Below are 13,259 nucleotides of genomic sequence, written 5' to 3' on the forward strand. Positions count from 1 at the left end.
AATGAGTTATCATTGCTGATACAAAACATTGAAAACAAACTGCTATTACTGGTTTAATAACTCAACGATCTAATAACAACTGAAGTCATCACAACTTTGATAGCACAGTTCAGGCTTGTGTATTAAGAACTTGATAGACGGTCTTATAATGTGTCACCACATCTTGCATTGTATGCAAGTGGTCGGGACCAGACTATTACAGGGCCTGGAAGACCTAAATATTGCATAAGTGAAGACACTTGTTCATTTTCGTGAGTTAAGATATTCTTGGAAACAAATTTCTGCTATGCAACTTGTATCAAGGTGGACGGTGTACAGGAGGGTACAGGAAATGGGAATCAAAGAAGTTACAGGCTATACAAATCTTTCAGATGATGAATTAGTGGATTAATTGAAATTCAACAACACCATACATAACAAGATATTCGCAAGGAGTTGTTGGCCATCTTTAAAGTTAAATACCCACTTATGGTAGAAAACAACTTTCATTTTATTAAAAGAGAAGAAAATACCATCAGTTCTCCTTTAACTGGTGAAAATTTCAATTGGAACTTTGATGCAGTTAAAGCACTTATAGGTCAGGGAAAGTTGTGCTGCAGGCTAAAGGTTGATCTTATCACACTTATTGATTACGAAAAGACAAATGATGATGATGATCTTTCAACCAGTCCATTGCTCCCTCTGGTAATTAAATCACCATTTGAAGAAATTTACTGTATTGCTAGTCAAGAAACTAAGCCAAGTTGTAAAAGTAAAACTTCTGCATTGGACCTTTCTATGAAAGCTTCTAGCAAATGCGTATGTAATTATTCTAAATCAGAAAAAATGATTTCTGATTTCCAAAATATTTCTGATGATGGATCATTTGCATCTGGTTCTAAAATGTTTAGTTCTCAAGAGAAGATCCAAAAACTGTCTGAATTGTTTCTTGATAAATCATTATCACATTTATAGAACTCTTTGAAGAGTAATCAAGATTCAATTGAAGAAACTGTGATTATGTTGTCAGAGAAAGGGCCAACTCTTTCTCAGCAATTGGAATATTTGTCAGCGACAATGTGCAATGAAAAATAAAAATAAAATTGATTATGAGGATCTCCTTAATGATGCTCTGTGTTATTACAAAGATCCAGACCTTAACATTCGTAGCAAAATCAGAGTGCAATACAGAGGAACTGTCTATCGCAACCAAATGTTAACGCTGCTTGGGATTTATTTAAGAGTTATGTTATTAAATAATTGATATTCATGCACCTTTAATTGAAAAGAAAATTCGTGGCAAGGATAACCCATGGATGACGAAAGAAATTAAACTTAAAATGAATGCTCGTGACTATTATCTCCGAGGGGCGAAACGTACTAATGCGGAAATCGATTGGTCCGCTCATAAACGTATGCGTAATAATGTAACAAACGCTATACGTCATGCCAAATCTAACTTTGTACATGTTTTTAAAGAAAACATACATCATTCAAAGCAATTCTGGAACCAAATCAAAAAATGTTATCCCTCAAAGGAAAAGGAAAGCCCGAGTAGATCATTTAAAATTAATGATTTTATCGTAACAGATAAAAAGCGTATTGCTGATAATTTCTGTCCCTTTTTCTCAACTATTGGTTCCTCTTTATCGAAGAAGATACCTTCAATTTCGAACTCTACATGGAAAACGTTTCTATGTCAAAGCTACCTTAGATGCGTGAACCTTTAAAAAGTGACTTTTAAGTTCAGTCCAGTTTTTGTTGACGATGTTTTACCGATTCTGAAATCAATAAGAAGATCAAAAGCATCTGGTGTTGATGACATTCCAAGTTCGTTGGTCAAGGATGCCGCTGAAGAACTTGCACCACCGATATCATTCTTGATAAATTGGAGTTTTAAAGTAGGAACTTTTCCTACAGCTGAAAAAACTGCAAAAGTAACACCATTGTATAAATCTTCAGGAAAAAGGAACTCTTTTGACAACTATAGACCGATATCTGTCCTGAATGTTATATCCAAAGTTATAGAAAAAATTGCCTGTCATCAAATTACAGACCATTTAGAGAACAATAACCTACTTAGTTCTTGCCAATATGGGTTTCGTCGCAATCGATCTACACAACATGCGGTTTCAAAATTGGTTGATCACATTCGACACAACATTGACGGAGGTAAATATACTGGTGTTCTTTATATGGACTTTTCGAAAGCATTCGACACCGTCAATCATTCATGCTTATTGCAAAAGTTACCTTACTATGGAATAAATGGAGTTGAACTTGAATGGTTCAGTAACTACTTGTTTAATCAAAAACAACTTGTCGTGTATGAAGGAGTATATTCCAATGTAGAAAGTATAACACATGGTGGTTCCATTCTTGGACCCTTTGTTTCTTATCTTAGTTAATGACCTCCGGTTCCAGCTTACCATATGTTCCTTGTTGATGTATGCTGATGACACTGTACTATATTTTTCCGACAAATTATCATCCAACATCGAGAAACTTATAAATGAAGAAGCTGAAATTGTTCAAAGATGGGTGAACGACAATTGTTTGCTACTTAACCTTAAAAAAGGAAAAACTGAATTTGTATTATATATGGTTCCCGTCCATCCAAACAACCAAATTGTTTGATCAATATTAATACTGTAGAATTGAACCGACCTGAATCGTACCAATATCTTGGAGTAACATTAAGATCAACATTTGAATTTGAATTTTCATTATAATTCGGTTTACAAGAGAATATGCTCACGTGTTACATTGCTCAGTCGAATTCGTTATACTTTACCACCAACGGTGGCAGAAACTATCTACAAATCGATGATAAATCCACTGATTCATTATTGCTACCCTCTATTTTCTGGCTTGAACTTAACCTGGAAAATTAAGTTTCAAGCGCAACAAAATAGAGCAAAAAGGATCATTGGCACAGATTCTGCAATGTCCTGGCCGGAAATTGATCTACAAAGAAATCGAAAAATGGTAACCGATGTATTTAAATCGATTCACAGCCTGGAACCAATTCAAAATGTTCAATACGAATTTATAGAACATCGAATCAACACACGTGGTAACAAATCGTTACTCAGAGTACCACGTGTTCGAACCGAAGCTGGTCGCAAAACCACTTGTTATCAAGGAACCTTGCTGTTCAATAAACTTGATTTACCTTTGAGAAACGAAAAGTCATTTATTATTTTTAAAAGAAATATCAACGTAGTTAATTTGTCTCTTTCCTCAAACCTTGTTTGTCTCATGCTATTTGATCCAATTTGAATCACTTTTGTATCCTGATTGCCTTTCATTTTGTTCTAAGTTTCTCTCTTTATTGATTTTGTTGCCTGAGAATGTTTTGACTTAGCAGTGTAGTAATTTATATGTATATATTTTTCTGGTCATTCTATTAGTATCGTTACTATGTATATTTTGTTTTGATTTTTGGTTTTCTTGCATTGTTTAATTTCTTTCCTCCATAACTTTGTTTGTCTCATGCTATTTGATCCAATTTGAATCACTTTTGTATCCTAATTGCCTTTCATTTTGTTCTAGGATTCTCTCTCTATTGATTTTGTTGCCTGTGTGTGAGTGTTTTGACTAAGCAGTGTAAAATAATTTTCGTGCTATCCCATTCTTACGTCATCAGTGTACCAGTTTGCTTTTTTCCATCTCACCTATCTAATTAATTTATTTATTTTCGATTACCTTATTTATTTATTTGTTTTTGTATAATATGTATAGAAAAAAAAATTACCTAAATTATTACCTATTTTAAAATTTCATTTATTACTATTTTTTATTTTAACAGGTCCTACATTGATACCAGGATTGTAAATATTTCTGACGTAGTCAACCTGTAAAATTATAATTGTTAATAATAATTGTTAATAATTAATAATAATGTGTTTTTTTGGAGAAATAATTGCACATTAGTAACTTCCGAAGTACTGTTGCAAAGAGAATTTTTGAATTTTGACCTATTTGGTTTACACTTATTGAAGATGTTGGATACATTGTGTAATTAATTTTACTTGCCGGTTTAACTACTGATTCTTGTCTTACGATGGCCCTGAGGTGTCACTGGGTCCTTCCCAATTTTCACTCAGACCTTCCCAATTTTTAACTCAGACCATCTCATTTTCAACCAGACCTTCTTTGATTTCACAGCGCCGAGGACCTACAAAAACTTTCAAAGTTAGACCCAGACTGTTTGAATGCCGGAACAGCTGGAGGAGAATCGCGATGTAAAAATGGTAGACATACAAATATAAACACACGTGAAGGGAACAGCAGAAAGGGATTTTTAGCAAATAGATAATGGTTGGTGAAAATAGGAGGAATACAGAAGCAAGATTAAGTGGTTTAATACTTAAAATCAGGAGGAAGGGAGAAAATGAACGAAAAGTTGAAGAAAGGAAGGTATTTTTTTACTCTAATCTAAGTATACTACCAAGCTTTTGGTATTTGCATGTCGTCATGAATTTATAGCACAAGTCAAGTAGGTTTGCATGTCTGAAATTCTCCTTATATTATGTAGCTATAGGGTGACTAATAGCTTAAGTCTGTAACAAGTGTATCAGGCGAAAAAACGTGAAAAATTAACTCGCAGGTATCTAGCTACCACAAAATTGTAAGCTTTTGATCCTTTTTTAAACAAATTTTATTGCAATGTAGCTATATGGAGAACTTCTTGACGTTCTAGGTTCATGTTCGGTGGAAAAGATTCGATGTTGAAAAAGGCCGTGCTGTTATTGTGTCTCAAAAAAAACGGTGGTGGTTATAGGTTCATAATGGTGGAGGACAACATAAGCGTTGGAGTGACTTAGACAGTGCTGTGCATAGCAAGCTAAAGGCTTGTACCAATCTATCCATTTCTGAGAAAGTTAAAACACTCGAAACTTTAATTTACGAAGACGCTTCAAAAATATTTGGTTGCCGCTCCTCAAATAAAACAAAAAACATTGCCAGTATTAACAGGCGTACAATACGTTCCATTAATCTGGTTAAGGAGAAAAATGTTCTGTTAGCGCAGATTGCCTCATCAACCATCAAGGAGGAACTAACTGCCTTGCAAGAACTGTTGCAACAAGTTAGAATAAAAATAAGGGTGATGCGTCGAGGTGAGAAACGAAGAAGAAGAAAGTGGAGCTTTAAGAACGCCCAAAAGGTTTTTAGGAATGATCCCTACAAAGCAGGAAAGGACCTGCTTAACCCTAAATCAGATATTCGTCTTTGTGTTGAACAGTCTGTTCTGGACAACCATAAATTATCTAGCTTATCTGATAATTTTCACGACTCTTCTCTTCCCCTTCTTCCAGGTCTTCCACCACCTCCGCAGATCAAGAAAGCTTTCTCAGCCACATCTTTCAAATTTTCTGATTTCGCAAGTGTTTTATATACGCGTAGGAACGCCTCAGCTCCTGGGCTAAATGGCATATCTTACAAAGTGTACAAAAAATGTACGAAAATTTCATCCTTCTTGTTTAATGTATTTAAGTGTGGTTTAAAAAATTGTGTTGTGCCTCTTCAATGGCGTCATGCCAAAGAAATTTACATTCCCAAATCCAAAACTCCTGTACCATCTAACCTAAAAGATTTTCGACCTATAGCCCTCCTAAATGTCGAAGGAAAATTATTTTTTAGTATTTTTTCAAGGCGACTAGAAACACATGTCATCCATAACAATAAGTTTATTAACACGTCTGTTCAAAAGGGGTGCATGGCGAATGTTCCTGGCTGTTGGGAACACATGTCGTCAATCTGGGCAGCTTTAAAAGATGCACGCTCTGCAAGAACTGATCTTGCCACCATTTGGTTGGATATCGCAAGTGCGTATCCCTCAATACCGCACAGATTAATCTTTTTTGCTTTGGAAAGGTATGGTATATCTCCTAGTTGGATTGCCATTGTAAAGGGTTACTATTCTGGGCTGTACAGCAAATCATTCTCTAAATCTGCTCCAAGCAATTGGCACCAGCACTTCAGGGGCATCTTCGCTGGCTGCACCCTGTCTATCGTCTTGTTTTTATCAGGCATAAATGTTATTTTGGAGTATACGCTGGCAACATCTGTGTCATGCTACATCACCTCTAACAGAGTATCCTTACCTTTAATAAGGGCTTTTATGGACGACATAAACATCATGTCTTCTTCTGTTGCTGGAACACAAGTACTCCTTAACAGGTGCACCACAGCTCTAAGTTGGGCCAATATGACATTTCGCGCTGAAAAATCCCGTAGTTTTGTGATCATCAAGGGAAGATCTATCAATAGCACCCCTTTTAGTGTAAGTAGCCCTGAAAACGACATTGATTTCTCACAGTATATCCCATCTATTCATGCCTCGCCAGTGCGATTTTTAGGCCGGATTATTGATTGTTCTATCTCAGACAGGAAGTCCATCAACGAATTGGAGGAAAAGCTGATAGAAGGGCTTGGTGTCATTAATAAGTCCTTATACACTGGAGCGCAAAAACTTTGGATCTTGCAACATCTTTTGATCCCGCGAATTCAGTGGCCACTGTTAATATACGAGGTCTCGATGTCTGTTGCTGGGCGCCTAGAGCAAAAGGTTTCAGTGTTCATACGAAAATGGCTGAACTTACACCGTTCCATCACAAACATTTCCCTATATGCTGACTCCTCTCCTTGCCCTCTGCCCATTAAGAGCCTCACTTCTATTTTAAAATCCGCAAAGATTAGCGGCCACCTACTTTTGCGTCACTCCAAAGATCCGATTCTGTCAACACTCGATCCATCTTTAAAGGCAGGTTCTTGGAAGGTGAGCGATGCAGTTAACATAGCTGAGGGTGAATTAAAGTACAAGACCATAAGGGGTCCTGTACAGCGTGGACGAACCGGTCTTGGCATTTGTAAAGTGGAAGTAATACAACCAAAAACCACTCACAAGTACAGAAAGTTAATCGCAAAAACATCGGCTGAGATTGACGAGGAAAGCTATCTATCTAAGGCACTGCAACTTCAGGTGCAGGGCCAATGGACAAGATGGGAGAACTACGTAAAGTTTGATCTTTCATGGAAGAACATCCTAGCAACTCCTCCTAATCTCTTATCTTTCTGCCTGCAATCCACTTACGATGTTCTGCCATCACCAAGTAACCTAAGGAGGTGGAAAATAAATACAGAACCATCATGTTTCCTATGTCACAAAGAAATTTGCACTTCTGCTCACATTCTTGGTGCTTGTAAAACTGCTCTTTCCCAGGGTAGATATACCTTTAGACACGATTCTGTACTTACCCATTTGGTAGAAACTTTGAAAAAGTTCATTTTTGAGCTTCCTTCTGAACCTCCTAAAAATTGTCAAAAAATAACCTTTCTGAGAGCCGTGTCAAAGGCACATACAAAATCTAAAGTGTCAGGTATACTGCACCTTACCAAAGATTGGAAGATTGTTGCTGACACACACTCGAACTATGTGTTTCCTAGCCATATTGCCATTTCTGAGCTTAAACCGGACATTGTGTTATATTCAAATGACCTTAAGCGCGTTATTATTGTAGAACTCACTTGCCCATGTGAGGAAAACATGAATGCTTGGCACTCCACAAAAGTTGCCAAATATTCCTGTTTAATGAATGTGATTATGGTTAATGGCTGGCAAGTTGATTTCTTCGCAGTGGAAGTAGGAGCAAGAGGATATTGTGCAAGAACCACCACTGCCTGTTTAAAAAGAATGGGTTTCACCAACAAACTTGCTTATTCCACTGCAAATGATCTCGGTAAAATCAGTATGAGGTCTTCTTTTTGTATCTGGCTGGCACGTGAATCCAATGTTTGGTCAACTGACTCCTTAATGCAATTACCCAAATCCAAGCAGGCTTTGCCCATTGTGGAGACCAAGGGTGTTTCATCTCGCCGAAAGGGGCCATCTAAAAAGGTTAGCCAAAATAAAAATGACACTCAACCAATTAGTGTCTATAAAAACATCGGTTTTTTAAACAAAGGCAACACTTGTTACGCCAACGCCATTTTGCAAGTATTAAGTACCATTCCAACACTCTGGTGCCAGAGTGGGTCAGAATCGTTTCATTTATCACCTATTGCGAGGTCTATTTCGCTTAACATGGCGAAGCTGAAGCAATCATTGTCACCTGTTGACCCTTCGAATTTTCTCTGGGCCCTTGAACGTCAAATGCACTCTGATGGGAAACTGGACTTCCAATTTAATACTCAGCAAGATGTAGCAGAGATTTTGTTTGCGGTTTTGGACGCCCTTAAGGGATTTTCCCCGATTGCTGCAGATAAAATCTTAACTGAAATCTCAATGTCCGTAAGCTGTAACACCTGCCTGTGCACCTCGGTAAATGTCGAAATGCAGGACATTTTAACACTGCCAATGACATCTAAAATCCAATCTTGTGTCAGCAAATTTTTAGAACCGGAAATTCTAACTGATGGAAACAAGTGGTTTTGTCCGCAATGCTTTGCACATAGAGAGAGTACTAGAGAAACGCAAATCAGCAGGAGTAGTGAAATCTTATTCCTGCATCTTAAAAGGTTTTTAAAACATGGTGAACATCTGGTAAAAGACAACAGAGTTGTTGAATGTGTTTCTTTACGTGACTCTCTCCTGCAACTACCTCTCGTCAGTGATACGGACACAATGTTTAATCAGAACTACTCATTGTTAGCAACAATTAATCACTCCGGTACATTAACCGCAGGTCATTATTGGGCTTATGTTAAGGATCCTGCCACAAATTCTTGGTACCACTGCAATGATAGAGCGGTTTGCAAATGCTCTCCACCTATTCTCAACAACAATTCATGTTATATTCTTTGTTACGTTCGCTGTTGATCCGCTTTTTCTTTCTTTCTTATACATTTATCATTACGTTTATAAAACCTGTACTTCCAGGGTCATGGGGGAGGAAAATGTAAATCCGAGCGGTTTTATATTACCCCAGCTAGTTCATTCGAACCAGTTTGCCGTCAATACCCAGAGGGTAAAGAGTTCAGCTCACTCTTCTCTGGTAACTTAAAAGAAGCTTAGCAAGGGGGTTTGCTTTCAGCTTGTCTTTGGGTGTAACGACCCCACTTTTTACCCCAGTTCAGTAAGGTGCCCAAGTTTACTAACTTGGTCTTCAGGCTTGACAACCCTGCTGTCCTTAGTCAAAATATGTACAGGCTGGTCCTGTCATGACAACCTCCTGTGTAAGGCTGAGTGTTGGGGCCCTGTAACACATGTGGAAAGCTACAGCCAGAGTCACAAGTTCTGGCGCACAGGAGGGTTTTATATAATTCTTTTTTTATATTATATATTTTTGACATATACATTTTTTCCATTTGTGTTTGTTCTGTAACCAGTCCGTTTATGTTGTTAGATCTGTCTTGTGTCGTATTGTTTGTGATTGAAGGATTGTTTTTTCTCTTTAAGATTTTCTCAGTGAATAGTTATAGGTCCAAGTTGGACAGTACTCATGCTTGTAATAAGCAAGAAAGTGTATTCAGCACCTTCTTCTGGGAGCCTAATCCCAATTTTATTTACATCCACCGTCCCTGTAGACAAGATACTTCAGTGCAGCTTGCTGTATTGTAAACCTTTTTCATCACTGTTATCCGCAATTAAGGAACGAGCAGAGAGATTATTCTTTTCAAATGAAGGAAAATGTTTTTTCGGAGAAACAATCGATGAATGTTTTACAACTCTGACTAACTCTGCTGATGAACCACTTGACGAAAATTTGTCCTTGACAGACTATTTAAACAACAATGGTTTGTATTTGTCAAAGATGTACCTTGTTTTGAATACCAGAAAACGAGAAGATGCAAGTCCTCCAAGTAATTCTATGTTTGGATTTGATTGTGATGATGCTCACAACTTACCACTTCCCATTCCTAATTTGGATTTTGGAAATGACTTCTTGGTTGCAGAAGAAGATGATCAGCAGATTGTTGACGTTCCTGGTGAGTACAACAGCCTCAGAAAATTTAAAAGTAGTTGGTACAGTAGTCTGATATAATTTCGTTCGATATAATTTGTGTCGTATGCTAATTTGTCTGGATAGAACAGATTTTATTCGGCCGTAGGTAATTTGGTCTTATTTCCCAAGGAATTTTCTTTTGAAAATTGGTCTGAATCGATAAAAAAACCTACACACAATGTATATACAGTTAAAGTTTATATTTTTAGAAACTGTACCAAATCCTGGTTAACATAGACGATTTGGAATCTGAAATTGTACCTGACCATCAAAACAATAATAATCCCAATTTTGAATTTGAAGCTGGTACAAGTCATCAATTTGGTATACGAAGGTAACCCTAACCAAGTTGATAACCTCGTAGATTTGGAATCTCCAGCCACCTTAAACCATCGTGACACAACTGTGGATTTGTCATCCCACGCTAGCTCTAGCCACGCTAACTTGGAACCAGATAGCAACGAAGTAAATTTGGTTCTTCCTGATGATATTAAAACTATCAAAGTTCATAGGTTGCGCTTGAAGGAAGATATGATCAACGGCTTCAAACAAATAATGGAAAACGATAAAATAAAGTTCACAATTATTGATCCACGAGGAGAAGAAGAAAGTGGCGTTGGTATTGGAGTTGACAGAGATCTGTATACATCTTTTTGGATGGAGGTTGCTGATTCTCTCTGTATTGGAACATCAGAAAGGGTACCTTTCATAAGGCATGATTTGTACTTTGAGGAATGGGAATAAATTGGAAAAATACTGAAACATGGATACACCAGAACTGGATATTTTCCAATTTTTTTAGCCAAAGCTTTTGTTACGTATTGTTTATTTGGGGACACACCGCTCTCTAATGATCTGCTCATGGAATCTTTTTTAAACTTTGTGTCACCAATGGATGCATCATTATTAAAAAGAAGCCCTGAAAACCACTAATCAAGGAATATACAAGGACGAGGATTTCATAGATCTTCTAGACCGCTACAACTGTAGATCCAGTGTTAATCCACTCAATGTTTATGGAGTTGTTCTTGAACTTGCACAGCAAGAAATAATACAAAAACCGTTCATCATGGTTTGCAGTTGGGCGAAAACACTACAATGTTTGAAAGAATATGAAGAATTTTCATCAATATATTTCTTGAAAAACTTTACGATGCTGTTACACCTTCTACTAAAAAAGTTATAAAACTATTCGTTGCAGATCCGAAGACAGAAGGACAACGATGTTGTTACAAATATTTGCTTCAATATGTTCGTGGGCTTGACAATACTGATCTTGTGAAATTGTTGCGATTTTTGACAGGTTCAGACATAATTTTATGTAGAAAAATAGATGTGTCATTTGTTGAAATATGTGAAAATGCTGCCAGAAGACTAATTGCGCATACGTGTGCGCCTTTATTGGAACTGTCGTATTCGTATCGCAATTTTTGTGAACTCCCGGAAGAATTCCAGAATATCTTGCGGGTGGATAGCTGGGGAACTGATTTTACTTGATATCATATACTGTATGTATTTACCTGATATTTTTATATAGTTTTAAATTACGTTCTTTTTTTGCTTAATTCAGAACAAAACGTTATATAAACATGACAGTGCACATATTTTATTTTGCTATTAGGAGTGTGTTTGAAATTCGATCATGTTATCATTTTATACAAAGGCAGTTACAGCAGTGTTCTGTACAAACTTGACGATTTCTATTTGGACACTTCACATAGAAACTATTTTATAAAATTTTGTTATATATAAACTTGGAGATTTTTACTTGGATATTTTATATAAGTCAAAGTTTTGTTCTATTTAAACTTGGAGATTTTTACTTGGATATTTTATATGAGTTAGAGTTTTGTTCTATATAAACTTGGAGATACTTTTTTCACCTGGAATGACTGAATTAGAATCCCTTACTGGTTAAGTGGACTATAATTTGGTATTTCACGGCATACGTGTGGTGTGTTGTACCATTTATATTTCTGAGCAGCATGTTTTTTTGTTCGAAAGACAGCATTATATAAAAGAAAAATGGCATATCTTTTTTCTGGAAAACAAACTAAGTAAACTGTTCATAAAGAATTAGTTCAACTGTTCATGAATATTCTGCAATTTTTTGAATAAGGTACGCATACAAATTGAAACAGCCTTCGAAATTATCGAAATTATCTGGCACGTTCCAACCATCTTGAGCCATCAAAGTGGTAGCAAATTCACCAAATTCGTCAGAAAAATCTTCCACTGTACGTATCGAAATACTTGAAAATTCTGAAACCTCGTCTAAATCGACATTTTTCAAAAAATTCGTTCCTCCGTGTAAATGAGGCAAAAAATACATTGTATTGGGTCTTCCACTTGGTCCGCCATTTTTAGATTTGGAAATTAGATGTTGATTCCATTCCTGTTTTACGGTTCCGGATCAGGCGCATAAAGCAAAATCTTGCACAATCGAGTAAAACAGCGTCTGAGGGATCGTACAAATCTCTATCCACAAGGTCTTTGAAGAAGGAAACCCACCAACCAGGACGGTCTCGACGCAGTTTAGCCAATATGCCTCTATACGTTGATTAACTGGTTCACAATCCTCGCTACTATCGCGTAAGGATATATGTATAGGCTCGATAAGGGAATGCTCTGTACCGTCGTCAGCCTTTATTTTGTTTGGAATTCCCTTCAATTGCGTTATAGCTTCCAGGTAGTATCTTGCTATCAATTCTGGCACCTTGTTACTTGATGATACCTCTAACCAAATGAGTCTGCGTGAATAGCCGTCAATGCATCCGTGGATGCTGAATCCAAAGGGCTTCAATTTGTCAAGCCCATCAATGTGCCAAACGAAATTTGGACCAGGATTTCTATAAGTACGGCGTGATAATCTATGTCTTCTTCGCTGATCAACACCTTCCGGATCAATATTTAGCAGAGTCTTACGAACATCTTCCCTGCGTACAATCAATCCTTTACTTTTCAACGAAGCCCATACACGACGATATCCAAGTTGAGCACCACTACCTTCAAGATCATTCTGTATCGCAGCCTCTAATTCATTTACACTGCACCTTCGGGTATTGAGTGGTCTTCTGAATAGATTTTTACGCTTCAAGTTTCTTTTCAGCGTAGAAAGACTGATATCATGACCATGATGTATTCGTAAAAACTCTCGAATTTCTTCATAAGTGTACCCACCAATAAAATAGTCATTAATCAGGTCATCCAATGGTTTCTCTTGATCGGATAAACAAGGTATCAAATCCATTTTGTGCACATACACAGTGTAGTTGCTGCTGTATGCTGATGTCGCATCAGACTTTCTTTGTTTATCGCAATATTTTTGTG

The 13,259-nt window shown here is 37.0% G+C and overlaps 1 protein-coding gene across 1 annotated transcript; it reads left to right on the plus strand.

Annotated features, from left to right (window-relative positions):
• Positions 1 to 1,063: 1,063 nt before the first annotated feature.
• Positions 1,064 to 4,300, plus strand: LOC130623235 (uncharacterized). Its single transcript, XM_057438710.1, has 8 exons — positions 1,064 to 1,177; positions 1,269 to 1,669; positions 1,730 to 2,334; positions 2,384 to 2,610; positions 2,725 to 3,231; positions 3,535 to 3,562; positions 3,791 to 3,812; positions 4,150 to 4,300. Exons 1-8 carry the CDS (start codon positions 1,064 to 1,066, stop codon positions 4,298 to 4,300), a joined length of 2,055 nt encoding a protein of 684 aa, XP_057294693.1.
• The last annotated feature ends 8,959 nt before the right edge of the window (positions 4,301 to 13,259 follow it).

Source organism: Hydractinia symbiolongicarpus, chromosome 13, assembly GCF_029227915.1.
Source record: "Hydractinia symbiolongicarpus strain clone_291-10 chromosome 13, HSymV2.1, whole genome shotgun sequence".
Lineage (NCBI taxonomy): Eukaryota > Metazoa > Cnidaria > Hydrozoa > Anthoathecata > Hydractiniidae > Hydractinia > Hydractinia symbiolongicarpus.